General features: G+C 45.1%; 1 protein-coding gene across 1 annotated transcript; it reads left to right on the top strand.

The window, feature by feature from the left end:
• Nucleotides 1-3,945: 3,945 nt before the first annotated feature.
• Nucleotides 3,946-13,695, top strand: UNC119B (unc-119 lipid binding chaperone B). The gene is made up of 5 exons (XM_075898076.2): nt 3,946-4,210; nt 5,790-5,903; nt 6,928-7,039; nt 7,318-7,490; nt 8,622-13,695. The coding sequence occupies exons 1-5, from the start codon at nt 4,000-4,002 to the stop codon at nt 8,732-8,734; spliced, it is 723 nt and encodes a 240-aa protein (XP_075754191.1). The 5' UTR covers nt 3,946-3,999; the 3' UTR covers nt 8,735-13,695.
• The last annotated feature ends 1,186 nt before the right edge of the window (nt 13,696-14,881 follow it).

Here is a 14,881-nt window from a genome sequence, read left to right as displayed (position 1 = left end):
CTTAAAGAAAACTATAACGTCTCTCTTTGCGTTGAGGGAAGGGGCATATGATATCTTGTTACTGTGCTGGAGCCCTGACTGCACTGAACAGTGGATTGGAAGCCATCGATGAGATACATTTGAACATCCCGCCGCTACTGCAACTTGAATCCTTGAACCCCCAAAGCTACCATGGCTCTTCTCTTCCTGCTTTCCACTGCCCAGCTCTGTCGCAGCTGGGTTATTCTCGCCCTCCCCTCCCCATCTTCATTAAGATAGGGGGAAACTGTGACTTGTGTTTATACTGCACAAGATTCCCTGAAGTGCTGAGGTGGGCCTAGTTATTTCTATCTAGTTCCACCTGTAGAAGAGGCTCTGGGCTCAGATCAGGCAGGGTGAAGGCAGATTCTGCCTCATGGATGTCATTTGATATATGTTGATCTTAGCTGGAGATGGAGGGAAAATGGGACCCAGCCTTGAACCAAGAGGTTGTCAGGGTATCCACTTATTCAGGGGGTTACCACCTTCCCCCCCATTCTACAGGGCAGCATTTGTGGCATGGCAGTTGCTATTAATCAACACATAGTGTGTAAAGATCCAGCAGCAGGGTCCAGATTCAGTAAAGATTCTTTGCAGCACTAATGTCCCTGGGTGTTTGAGCTGAGTGTAAGGCACTTTCTTGGCTGAAGCTGAGGGGTGCAACCAATATCTGGGATTTTGGGTGGATAATTTGGCACAAGGCAACTTTACCCAAGAGATGCCCAGAGAACCACTGCTGGGAGAAGGTGTGGGTGTATGGTGGATCCCACCATTGTGTGTTCATATGGAGATAAGTCCTCATTAAACATCACAGACAGCATTTTAGGTGAGGCCTGTGAGAAGGAAAGGAAAAGCTCTATCCGTTTCCTACACACAGCAACTTGCTGCAGGAAGGGAGAAGGGTGGTGAAATGAGAGGACAGAGCCTCTTGCACTCATCCTTTTAAGTTGGAGGTGGCTTCTGAAAGATCCTTAATATTGTCCCATCCCAGTCCTGTCCCCCCCCAAAATGAAGAGGGAGGGTTGTTTTCACTGTCTTTGGTGACTCTTCTCTTTTTCAGGATGATGCTCCCATGAACCCTACCACAGATGACATCCATGGGCCAAAAACACTTATGTCTGAAGTACACATAGTTTGCCCCTCTTGTGTCCCCCACCCCTTCACCAAGATCAACTGCACACTCATCTCAGTGACTTGTGAACACCTACATATAGCATTATCAAAAGCTAAGAAGATCAATCTTGGTTAGATTCCTTTGCATTGGGATGTCACTGCTGTGCCTGATGGTACAAATGGCACAACCTCCCATGAAGATGTAGCAGCTGCCACATGAAATAGCTGGATAACATTGTCTATCTGCAGGATCCAGTCAACCTCTGCTATGGATAAGTTGTAGTAATTGATGGTAAGTTTGAGGGAAGGGAAGCTACTGGGAACCTGAAAAAGGAGAAGGCAAGAAGATTTGGGTACAGCAGAGTACCCTGCCTCACTTGTGGTATAGGCATTTGCTCTTTTTGGGTAGAAAAGCACAGAATTTATGCTTTCTCTTTGAAGCAGTATCAACCATTGGCCCAGATAACTATTATTCACTTTCAGGAGGTATGTTGGAGGCTTTACAGAGCTGTAGGAAGTCTTGGCTCTGTCCCATACAGCTTACTTCCTCAATAAATATGCAGAGGAAGGATGGGAGGTGTAAAAAGCAACGCCACTTAGTGTGCGGTCAGGACAGGTGCTTGGAGGCTGGTGTAATGAGTGGAGGTGCCCAACTGTAAATCTGCTGCTGAGGTGGTCCTTTACAAATATAGAATATTTAAAGGTAGGGTTCAGATCTTGCCATGGATATTTTTAATACAAGTCTGAGAGGCGGGGGCAATACATTCATGGAAGTCTATGACCTGCCTGTCAATGATTTTTACTAAAAATACTTTTGGAGGGACTAACAGAGCTGTGCCGGGGCTGATCCTGGCAGCTGCTCCAGTACTGCCATTATTCCTCGGGGGCTGACTGCTGCTGCTCCAGATGGAGATGACCCTACCCTAGGGCCACTGCCCTGGCAGCAGAGGCTGACTATTGGCCCTGGCCGCTGCTGTTCCTGGCTGAAGTGGAAGAGGTCCCAGAAAGTCACAGATTCCATGACAAGATCATATTCTTACTCAAGGGTTCAGACATCAAGTGGCTGCCTGAATCAGTGCTTGAGAGATCGAGAAAGTATAATTTTGTAAGCACTAGATTAAGTGAAATGATTTAACACTGTTCGGTGAAAGTACATATTCCTCTCTCTACTCAGGGCTGGAAGCTACCTGTGTTCTGTAATTATATTGCCCCAGAAGATACTTTCCTTAATTAAATTAACAAGTAATATAATAATGCTTCTGTTTGCTATAAGCCTCTGCTTGCAAAGGGCTGGCTCTGCCTCTTTAACAGCAGCTACTGGGAGGAATAGGGCCTCATGACACATCTTAGTCCCTGAAGCTTTGTGTGTGGGAGCAGTGCTGTTTTCATCTCTAACTAATTCCTAGGAGTCTGCACTGCCAGCCCAAATTCATCAGCCTTAGAATCTCCGCAGTGACTTACTCTGTGACTGCTGGAAGCAGATGCTTCCTCAAAAAGTATGTTAATGTTAAAATGAATGAACTGCAGCCCTGTGCTGACGGGTCCCAAGGTGGTGTTCGGAATGAAATGTCATTGTGAACCCCACCTTCCATGCGCTCTGTGCCACCTGTTCTGAAATGTAAATGTGCTCTGGGTGCTCCGGCATGTTGATCGTTATTTCTGACCCCTGGCTAGCTGTGCTATGTCTTGCTGGATATTGGGGTAGAGCTGGAAGAGGCATGTTTGTGCCTCCAATGGGAGACAGAGGAGAGGTGATTAAAGCAGCTACAGTGCAGAATACAAAGCTGTTCTTGGGCATGAAGAAAGGCCCTTATTCCTAGTTTTCTTGTCACACATTAGATCCCCCATCAAACTGGTTCTGATGACCTGGGGAATGTCTACACTGCACACTTATTTTGAAATAAGCTATTTCTTTGCGCTCTTAGTTTGAAATACTCCAAAATAGCTTATTTCAAAATAGCGCATCTATACTATAGGGAAGCCTGCAATTTAGTCGGAGGCAGGCTTCCCTTATGTGAACAGGCTACTGCGACTTAGAGCCCCAGGAAGTACGGGGGAGTAATTACTTTGAATGGCCCTGGGGTGGAGCTATTTCGAAATCGCATTGGCGCATCCACCCTACTGCTATTTCAAAATAGGCGTTATTCCTCGTGGTCTGAGGTTTACGGAAGTTGGAATAAGCTGTCGGTTATTTATAATGTATTTCAAAATAACGGAGTAGCGGTGGAGACGCTTGCATTATTTCGGAATAACCGTGCTGTGGAGAGACACCCCTGGTGTCGGAGTCCCAGAGTGCGGGCGCCTCTTCTCTCCCCCTCCCCTGCTCTCTTTGCTGCTGGTCCTTCCTCTGCCAGTTGCTCAGCGCCCCTGCCCCAGACTGGCAGCGGGGCAGTGAGCCCCCTATGTGCGGCGGAAGCGCCATCGCATCGCTTTGGGGGCTCGCCGGAGTGGCTGGGTCCCCGGCAATGGGACCCAGCAGCAGCTCCTGTCCTGTGACCTGCCCTGTAGCCTGGAGGGGGAAGGCAGCTGCTGCTGAATAACGTTGTACAGCGGGTTAGGGAACGGGGTGCTGGCAGTAGGGACAGCCATCTCCAAGGCACCCCACCCTGCGTGCCTCAGCTCAGCGCCCCGGGCACGCTTTGACGGCTCCACGCGTTGTCCTATGGGGTCTCCCTTCCAAAGCGCCGCACGCCACGGACCATGCTTAGCTTCGATCCCGCCCTGGGCTCTGCCCGGGCGCCGAAGAACTTCCGGCGTCGCTGCCGCCGCCCCCGTTGCTAAGCATCGCGCCGTTGCCCTCTGACCCCGCCCCTCGCTCCCATAGCTACGGAGGCAGGCGGCGGCCATCTTGGCGGAGGTGGCGGGGCGATGAGCGGCTCGAGGCCGAGGGCGGCGGCGCCAGGGCCGGAGAAGAAGCCGCCGCCGCCGGGGTCCGGGGGGGTGCTGAGCCGGCTGCGGGGGCGGCGGGGCTCGGGGGACGCGGCGCCGCGGGCGGCCCTGCCCCGCTCGGAGGCGGAGCTGCTGGCGCTGGAGACCGTCCGGCCCGAGCACGTCCTGGGGCTGAGCCGGGTCACGGAGAGTGAGTGCGGGGGGGGGGGCTGCTGCCGCGGGGGGCCCCGCCCCCCTCCCGGGCGCCCCGCCCCATCCCGCGGGACCCGAGTCCGTTTCCCCTGGGGCGCCGCTCGGGGTTCACCCTGGGCCCCCCCCGGACCCCTCCTCCGCGGGACCCCGCAGCCCGGCGCCGTTCGGACACAGCCGCTCGGAGAGCCGGCCCGCATGACGAGCAGCATCCGTGACACAGCGGACCCGCAGCCCTCCCGGCGTGGGACTCCCGCTGCGCCTTTTCGCTCCCCTGTCTTTGCAAGGGACATCGCTCGTCGCCTTCTGCTTCAGGCCGTGCAGTCAAGCCGCACGAGCGAGGACACGTTTTTTTTTAAATGTTGAAATTTTCGTTTTAATTTAAAAAAGTTGCCTGTGTTTGGGGAATGACGAAAAGAGTCATAGTTGGTTCTGTACAGAGCCGTGTTTGGCTGGAGAACAGACCCCTGCCATAGACCTTAACCCAGTTTCTCTCAAACTGTGGGTCCTGACCCCCTGGGCGGTCAGCAGCAACTGAGAGGGGTGTCGCAAGCAACTGAGAGGGGGGTCGCGGTATCACAAGTTTGAGAACCCTTGCCTTAACCTTCTTGTTGCCCCAAGTGTCTGCAGAGCTTCATACCATCTCCTGAGGACACCAGAAGTAACCATGACAGGGAGCCTCATTCCTGGGGGTCTCAATATCCCTTCCAGAAAACATCCTTATCAGGAGTAGGTGAAGGACGGCTCTGATTCCTAGATTCAAAGGTTTAAAGGCAGAAGTTGTCAAGCAACAGATCTGTGTTTTTCAGTTGGGTTCATCTTAGTGCTCAGGTATCTAGCCTTTTCTTGTTTAATAGCACCAGGCAGACAGAAAAGTAGGGGGACACATTTTGTCAGGGTCTGGAGTATTGAGACTGTGTTGGTCAATAGGAACCCAGATTTGCTTGTGAAATTCCACCAGCATGACCATATAGATGCTATATCTTTGGTTTTAGGTTCCATGTTAGCTAGAACCATCAAATTTTGTTTTTACTTGCCTACCTAAGACAAATATCCCTGAAACTTTGAGACTGCTTGGTAGCCATGTTCAAATCTACTTCTGGAGTTTGTTGGTCTCTCACTTTTCTGTAGTTTCAGATGATGCAAAAGCCAAGATCTTCTTTGCTTTGGCAATCTGTCTTGTTTGCTTTGTTGCAGGAGTGATGTTGCTTAGGTGGTGCTTGTGTTAAACTGTGGTATAGTAAATGAATAATCTTGTTTTCCCTCTTTAATTGGATTAGTTTTCCCTCTTTGATTGGCTCAGTCGATACTAAGTTCAAATGCTGAACTGCGTTGTCCTGTTTAGTTAGTCTAATTAGCAACTTTCTTTTTGGTTTCCTTGCTATTTGCCCTTCTCAACTCTCCCAAAAATTTTTTGGGAAATATTCCTGAATGTTCTTAAGTGTTTGGACTCAGTGAATGCAGCTGAAGGACTTTTGATATCTAAGAGGAGAATCTTTGGCTATGTGGCCATATTTTCTCCTCCTCATCCAGATTATTGTAAGCAAAGGATCTCCCTAATATATTCCCCTCTTTCCTAGATTATTTATGCAAACCTGAGGACAACATCTACAATATTGATTTCACCAGATTCAAGATCCGGGACCTGGAGACAGGGACAGTTCTGTTTGAAATTGCCAAGCCTTCTGCTTCAGGTAGACTGTTCTGACAGTGTGGAATTGGCTAGCTATTATGCGATCTGGTTGGATGCAGGGAAGGAGACATGGAGGCCAAATACAAAGATACTCACTATTCATAGTGAACTGAGTTCACCTGTGTTATCCCTTAGACTCCTTGCAGGACTGAGACCTTCTCTGCCTGCAAATGTTCTAGTTACAGTCTAAAAAAAGAATATGAAGTGAATATAGTGATAGAGAGAGGTGTCTTGGGAGTCTGAAATCCTCTTTCCATGGGATTGGTGTATCACAGAGCTTTGTCCATATAATCCTGTAAATATGCCTCAACAATGACCATGAGCACTTGCTGTAGGGGTGAAAGGGGAGTTCATTCGCTGTTATCCTTTCAGTCTTGAACTTGCCAGCAGTGTCAATTATATTACTGGCATTTGGTTGTTAGGAAGTGATCTCATATAGGCAATACATTTCAAAGTCGCAGCTGAGTAGCTGCAGTCAGGTACTGTTTTTCCTCTTCTGAGCTAGATGGAATGTGAATACTGTGCCTGAAGAGCCCTTATCCTCTTGGCTCAGCAAGGTGATACAGATGGTGCCCAGTGTTTGGTGGGCTTTCATGCTCCCTTGATGTGGTGCTGTTGTTGTGGGCTGATATGATTTAATTTTTTCCCCTGAACACTAGACCAAGATTTATCTTTATTCCATTATTAAGTCCTACCAAAAGTCCCTTTATGTGCAGGTAGCCAAAGGAAATCTGCAGTCCATATCCTGGAAATAAAAAACTAGTGGTTAACAACTATGTACTTCTGTAGTTGATTCCTGGACATGCATCTTTGTGAACAGGGTCTCTTGGTCCGTGTAATCAATTGTGAATGTTTGCTATGAAACTGTTCTCTGACAAGCCAGCAGCATATCAAAAAAAGTTCTTTAATATGGTAGTGTTAGGTGTTTGAGCAATGTCTTGGATGGTTTCTGTACCTCAGCTACAAGTTATCAGCATATTACTCCTAGAACATCAGAAGATTAACTCTGAGTTGGTAAATTCTAGAGCAAGATTATGAGGATGAAGATGACAGTGGAGAAGTGGACACCAGTGCAGGCCGCTTTGTTCGCTATCAATTCACCCCAGCATTTCTCCGTCTGCGGACAGTTGGTGCAACGTGAGTAAAAGTTCATACAAGGAGGGAGGAGTAACAGTTATGTGGATCTTTAGATATAATCTTGTTAGTTCATAAATGAACTTAAGAATGCACTGATGAAAACCCAGTCTGCAATGCAGATGAAAAAGAAGCTAATAGTGACAGGAAAGATTCCAAGATCTGACTCTGTTTAGGAGAGATATCAACCCTGTTTTTAGATTCTGCATAACCGCAGCTCTGTGTCTCCACCAGTCTGAAGTACTCTCACGAGGTGTATTTCTCCTGCCCTGTGTCTGCAGAGTGGAGTTCACAGTGGGAGACAAGCCAGTGTCAAACTTCCGAATGATTGAGAGACATTACTTCCGGGATCGCTTGCTGAAGAACTTTGATTTTGATTTTGGTTTCTGCATCCCCAGCAGCAGGAACACATGTGAACACATCTATGAGTTCCCCCAGCTCTCAGAGGACCTCAGTAGGTATCTTTCTTCCATCACTGAACTAGTGCTTATTCAAATGCTCTCCTTGAGAGGATAGATCAGTGTTTCTTAAACTTTTTGAGACCACGGAACACCAAATAGTAATATTTTTTATGCAGAACACCTATGAAAATTTTCTTTAAAAAAATGTTTGTCAAACAAAAAAAGACTAAAACAAAGAAGTAACAAAAACAAAGAAGAGGTTGCAGCACATCTGAGAGTTGTTCATAGAACATAGTTTAAGAAACACTGGGATAGATGGTCACGTGGTAGGGTGCGAACTAGGAAGAGGTAGATTTCAATTCAGTTTATGGCTCTGCTGATGGCTCACTGTGTAGTCTTGAGCAAATTGCCTTCATGTGCCACATGGTTGAAGTCTGGTGTTTTCTTTTATCGGCAGCTTGTGACCTTAGAATCACAGTGGCCTTAGCACATAATGCTTCAATACATAGTCAAAGAGGTAACCCTGGTAACTTGAAGAGAATATTTCCTTAAAGACCAAAGATATATATTTATATTACCCATTGTTTGGGGTTTGAGCCTGCCAGCTGTAAACTGGGGTTGTTTCTTTTGTGAGAGCCTGTGGAGAGCCATCTGCAACGGCAAGATCTGAATATTCCCAGTATGGGTTTGTTATAAGATGTGCTCTGCCATTGAGAGCTAGACTGGGCAGGAACAGTTGAATGCTTTCTACTACTCTCCTGGTATGTCTGGCAAAGGGAGGGTGAACTGTGTTTGTATATGACTTGAGTATGCAATCTGGGTTGTGCAAATGTTACTAGTTTTTCCACTTACTCTACACCAGCCAGGTCACAGAGGAGGAATGTTCTTGTTTAGTGCTGCTGAACTGAGCCTGACCCAGGTTCCAGGATATCTGTGTGATATTGATCCACCCTCTTCCAGTTTGCTTTGATAGCCTGAAGACCTGCATTCTTTGAATAGGCTGAACAGAGCTTCTGTGGTTCTCACAATTACACAAGTTTGCTTCTCTTACCTCTCCTTGAGGGCAGAGCTTCAAAGTGGCAAAGGGGTTATTTACCTCGTGTGTTTTCCTCTGAAACGATGCTGTCCGTTGGGATGTTGCAAACACAGTACTCATGAGTGCAACTGACCTTTCTCTCCTACAGTCCGCCTGATGGTTGAACACCCTTATGAGACCCGCTCAGACAGCTTCTACTTTGTGGATAACAAGCTGATCATGCACAACAAGGCTGACTATGCCTACAACGGGGGACAGTAATCATTGCGTTCATGTCCACAGGATGATGCTATCCCTAACTATTCCAGACGTGCAAGAAGGGAGGAGTACTGCTGTCAGGGCCTCTTGCTGAACCTTTTCTTCCCCCATGGACTCAGAACATGAAGTAAGAAGGCTTGAGGTGACAGTAAAGGAAATCACCCTACAGCGCTCCCCTCCCTGGCATTCTTATGTACCTTGACTCTGGCTTTCTCTCTGTTTCTGATGATACTTTGGTGAGATTTTGGACTGGGGACTCTAAGGCTCTGCTAGCAGATTATTGGTGTCATGGTTTTTGTTGTTAGGTTACATTCTGTGCCATCCAGTGGGCATACTGCCCCCTGCCCAGAGTGCTTTCTTTAAGTAGCCAGTGGAGCCTGAAAGGCAGATATCATCTTCACTGTATGATGGTTCAGTCTGTATGCATGACTGATACTGGTTCCCAGTGTGTGTGTGCACACACCCATTCCTCAAGGGAAGAGTTATAAGAAGGAATGAATCTAGTGTTAAATTATGTAGAATCTTCCTTCTGCTTCCAGGGACCTGGGGCACTGCTAAAATTCCTTAATCTGTTACAAATCTATCTTGCAAGGGATTTGAATTGAAGTGTAGGATGTTTGAAAGAGAGATGACACTAAATTGACTGCTAAATCAACCTGACCAACTCCCTACTCTTTGAGCTGTTGTGAGAGAATAACTGGGTTATGAGTGGGGCTTGGCCATAGGGCTGTGGTGAATACTGCAATCTTCATCATTTCTCTTGCATTTATGTGCAAGAGATTTTTCTGCTCAAGCTTCACTGTCTGGAGAGGTCTGTCTATTTAGCTTTTGTTTTGGGTGTGTGGGGGAGGGGAGTCACCTGAAGAACATTCTGCTGAACAGGCAACTTCCTAAGCTTCAGTTTTTATATATTTTTAAACCCAAGTGACACATTAGAAGTATTCTAATACGAGGCAATGGTGTAAACCTCTCACCTACTTTGAGTTACTTGGGTCAGTGCTTAGGTTTGTGCTAATATTAAACTGGGCCCTAAATACTGCCCAGACCAAAACATTCAGGCACTGTTGGGAGGTGGCTGTTTGTAGTGACCCAACAGAAAGAACTAATGTGATATTATCCTTAAACCATGTCAGTGTGGGCCTCTGCCAGTGTTTTGATTATTTGCTTGGATCATTTATATTTCTGATATAGAAGACTTCTAATGACTTCTTCTGTGGAGATAATTACAACAGCTATTAGAGCAGCCAAACCAAAGTGTGTGTTTCAAACCTATGTAGCGCCTGTAGCATTGAAGTGGGAAGAAATATTTGTGTCAGGCACCAACACAGTGTGTGTCTCTGGCAGTGAGGCGGGTGTCTAGCTCTCTGCCACGCAAATTTGCACTAGTGAAATGCTTCTCTCTGGGTGTCATATTGGATATACTGATATCCCACCATTCATTTTCATTCTAGCCCTACTGCTGATCAGGTCTGCCTCTTTTATCTAACAGCTTGGCCTTATTTATGCTAGACAAGTTGACTGGTGCCAGCAGTGGTTTTTTTGTGATGGTACTGGCCGGTACACAGTACGTGAACCTCCAGTGAGAGCTTACCTGGAAAGAACGATGCGTACCGGCACCTCTGTACACAAATGTCCAACAGTCGGCTGGGCCACGTATCTTAAAAGGGCTATTCTGGCCCCACCCTGTATGTTTGTTTTTTTCTCAACAACTTTTTCCCTTTGAGTACCAGCACCTTTTTTTTTTTTTATTAAATACTAAAAAAGCACTGGGTGCCAGTATCCCCTGCCCTCAAACAGTTGAAATACCTCTTGTGGCCCTACTCACAGTAACTGCACTTGGTTACCAGTCACGCTAAGAAATATCCAAAGTAAACTATGCTTTAACAGGACTAAATATTGATTAAATCACAGTTGTGAGAATGCACACGTTATTGCCTAGGGCCTGTTAATAGATAAACAGTTAAATGAAGTCATTGTTCCATTTGTGTAACAGAAGATAAATACTGTTAGCACTAAGTATAAAGGACTAACTAGCTACAGAGTAATAAGTAAGAATAAATGTGGAATAAGGATCATGAAAGAATCTTCAGTTATAGGGGAGGATGTTAATTATTAATGATACCACAAATGTCTTTTTGTTTTGGAAAGGGCATTTATAGTGAGCAACCACAACATATACCTTGGGAGCATGATTAGGATAAAAGTGACCGTGGTCAATGGGGGTGTTTGGCTGTAGTATTTGAATGCTGGGAGATTAAAAAAAATTATTCTCCTGCCATTTATACCTATCAGCTTCCTCAGAGATGTGTAACTCTATTTGCTTGTTAGTTAGGAATTAGTAGAGCTAGTGTATTTTAAGAACAGTATCTAATTCTCCTTTTGCTGGGGCTGTCTCCAGAGCTCCTTGCACAGTGCCATGATGTTACTGACAGATCTTTTTTCATACAGTACTCCATTACTTCTCTTGGCAAGACATAACTGCCCCCAGAAAAGTGGTTTCTGTCCTAACGTGTTCCAGGATGCTCAAGAGAGCAGTCTGAGATAACTAATTAACCTGAGGAGCTGGTGGCAAATCTAGCTGAACTTGAGTATAGTATAAATCCAGGTGCCTTTAAATATGACTTTTGTCTAATTATCTGTTTAAAGCAATTATTTCTTGTTTGTTCTTATGAATGTGATGGTATGTATTTGTTCCAAGTCTAATGGGTAAGGAGTTAGATGGGATGTGTTATCATCTGAGCCACCAAAAAGGAATATTTTGTACACCCAAATCCCAGCATGTACAAGATGCGTTATCAAATTTTTTTATGTAGTATCTAAGGCAGTTAGGAGAATTTGGCAGATAGTAACTAACTACTAGCTTCTGTAGAAAAAATTATTCCAATCTGTAGTGATCATCTTGAGCATCAGAGGTCAGGGAAAAGGGAAGGACCTATGCTTTGAGTGGCTCTCAAGTGAATGTGCCATCTCTTCAGCAACAAGAAAGCGAATATGGAAGGAGATCATACCAGTTGGGAAAGAGAAGTGCTGTCAGTTGCATTAGTTCTTTCAGATTTAAAAGGCTAGCCACAGAGAGGCATGCTGAGGAGAAAAACTCATATTAAAAAGTTCAACACTATTCAGAGAGAGTTAGTCAGGCCCAACAAGTCATGGATATGAAATTCTTGTTGAGCACAATCTAGTGTTTCCTGTCTCCTGGTTGCTGTTTGCTTCTCCATTTAGAAGAGGGTCCATAAAATACTTCTTTGCCCTTGGTACATATGATCAGCAGAGAATCTTTTTCATTTTCAGTCTGTGTTCTCTGCTTCTGAAAGTGTGTTTGGGAGGTACTGAATGAGAATCTCCACCCATTTCCCCCCTTCGCCCTTCAAGTTTACTGTCCATTTGTGCTATGTATGTGTACAGAGCTGATGATAATGAGATGAGGCAAACGTTTCTATAATGCTGGCTAAGGAGTTAATAGGTGGGAGATCAGAGTGAGACTGGCCTCCCTCAGTTAGTATACACTAGTCTGGAAGGGGAGTACGGAGATAAACTTACACTGTAATTAAAAGGGCCAAAAATGCAAAGAGAAACTCTCTCTATAAAGTATTTGTCCTCTTGGGACCAGTCTGAAGCATTCTCAAGGTGAGTGTTTCAGGCCCTTGTGCTGAGCAAGAGAGGAGAGGAAACTTCCTGGATTACTGTTCCCTGGGTGACTGAAGACTTTGTATTGCAGCTGGAGTGGTAGTGTTTTGTAGTATTACTTGACCAGCTATCAATGTCCCTGTTTTCTATGTTAGTTATGAACTGTTTTCCTTTGTGTATTCTCTTGTGGTTTGAAGTGCTTCTCATCAGAGAGGAAAAGAGCAGGAAGTCTCTTCCATTGCAGCTTCTTTGGGCTGGGATTTTCATTCTGTTTCTCTAGTCAATATTCAGGTATAATGCACAAAGTGTTTGAAAGCAGGATATGTTAGTGAAAATGGATCAAGAAACTGGTGAATAATATTTTATGATGAAGTGATGAAGCAGCAAGATAAGTTTGCCCAAATAGTTTGTCTTCTGGACCACTATTTTGTCACGTGACTTTGGCTTTGTAATACCCTCCTAATGCAGGACTTTTCACTTAGGAGCCCACATCCACTCTGCCACACACAGAGATGACTGCTGTCAAATAATGTGTGATTCAAGTACCAGTTGTAATTCTTGGAATCACAGAACATTGCCCCCTCCCTGAGACTTAACGGTGAGGACAGAGCTAATGGATAGCTTGCAGTGCCTGACAAGTGATTTATCTTAATGTGTCAAGAAAGATACCAACCAGTAGCAAAGGTGGTCATTGGTATTGATTTCTGTGTTGTTTCCGGTTTTTTTTGGTTAATGAGGTAAATTTTATAGACACATTAAATACGGACTTTGGTCTGGTGGCAAGTTGCCAATGCATCTCTGTGCCCTAGAGCATTTGTAACAGGGCATGGGTGGTATGACAGTTTCATATGAGCAGTTTGCCTGAGGGAAATTGGAACCCAGCATCCATACTTAATTCATTTTGTGAATCAGATATTTGAACAAGTCCAGCATTTGCTTGTACTTGAGACTGCCTCTCCACTTGATCATGCCCTTTATCTGGGAGTCCTCCAAGTGTTGGTCCATTATATTGTTTCCATATCTTCCATGTCTGTCCCTTTAGATCCAAGAATGATCTTTGGGTGCTGCAGGTTATCCTTAGTTTACAAAGGACAGCAGCAATTTAGTGGAGATTTAACAGAAATATATTTTTTCTTTGTAAAGATATTTTTCACAGAGAATGCAAGAAGCATCAATGAAACTGCTTGAGATATTTCCCTCCCCTGCTGTCCTACTTTGGATCCTCATTCCGCTGTATCTTGTCATTTCTCTCCTTGTCAGAGTAAACTAGCCGACTTGATTGTGTAAAATATTATTTTGTCCCAAGCAATAGTAATAAACCGGAATTTTCACAAGAATGGAACTGAGTGGTTTCTTGGCTCACTCGCATTTCACCAGCTCTAAACACAGGGGCAGACTCCCCAGTTCAGACTCACATTAGATCAGTGGTACTCAAACTTTTTGTACTGGCAACCCCTATCAAGTAGTAAGCCTCTGAGTGTGACCACTCTTTAAAATGGAGGTTAAAATGTAATTAACAGGCTCAGGCTCTCAGTCCCACACCTGGTGGGGCTGATAGCTTATGACACCCCAAGTTGTAATTTCCTGACTCCCTGATAAGTTGCAACCCTTCTATTAAACTCTTAAAATTCAATACTCGTATCTTTGGACACACTCGACAACAGTGAAAACCTGGATATGTTCCGCCTTGAATCTGTAGTGCAGAATTGCAACTGGCAAGAAAGCTGAGACTACGGCTTCTACTTTCCAATGCACATTGAAACTGCTGACCTCCAAATGAAGCACTGCATGATGGAAAGAAAAGACAGGACTGTGCAGCACTTTAAAGACTAACAAGATGGTTTATTCGGTGATGAGCTTTTGTGGGCCAGACCCACTTCCTCAGATCAATTTGTGGAAGAAAATTGGCATGACCATATATATCAGTGATACAATTTAAAAAAAGTGAACACATAAAAAGACTAACACGGCTGCATCTCAGTCACTATTCATGATGGAAAGTGATAGAGATGCAGCAGTGTTAATCTGGTCTAGTTGAAACAAAAGGCAGAACTATGTAGCACTTTAAAGACTAACAAGATGGTAATTTAGGTGATGGGCTTTCGTGGGCCAGACCCACTTCCTCTGATCAATATGTAGAAGAAAATCGGCACAACATATATACCAAAGTGATACAATAAAAAAAAAATGAAGGCATGTGAAACTGTCAAATCAAATTTTAGAACAGAGTGGGGGTGAGGAGGGAAGGTTAGTGTCTCTGAGGTAATGACATAGTGATAAAAGGGGAAGTTTCTGTGAGGTAATGACATTAGGGGTGATAACTGGGGAACCTATCTTTGTAATGGGAAAGGGTAGTCATGATTTACTTCTCTTTATAGTTACTATAGTGCTGCGGTTCTAAAACTTTTTGGCTGAGGCTCATCTTGCTCAATGCAGACCTTTCTGCAGACCACCAGCCAACCACCCAGGATGATAAAATGGGGCAGATAGGAGTGCGAGGTCTGGGAGGGAGGGTGCAGGAGA

This window comes from Pelodiscus sinensis, chromosome Z, assembly GCF_052426305.1.
Source record: "Pelodiscus sinensis isolate ZL-2025 chromosome Z, ASM5242630v1, whole genome shotgun sequence".
Lineage (NCBI taxonomy): Eukaryota > Metazoa > Chordata > Testudines > Trionychidae > Pelodiscus > Pelodiscus sinensis.
This window is presented reverse-complemented; position numbering and strand designations above follow the sequence as displayed.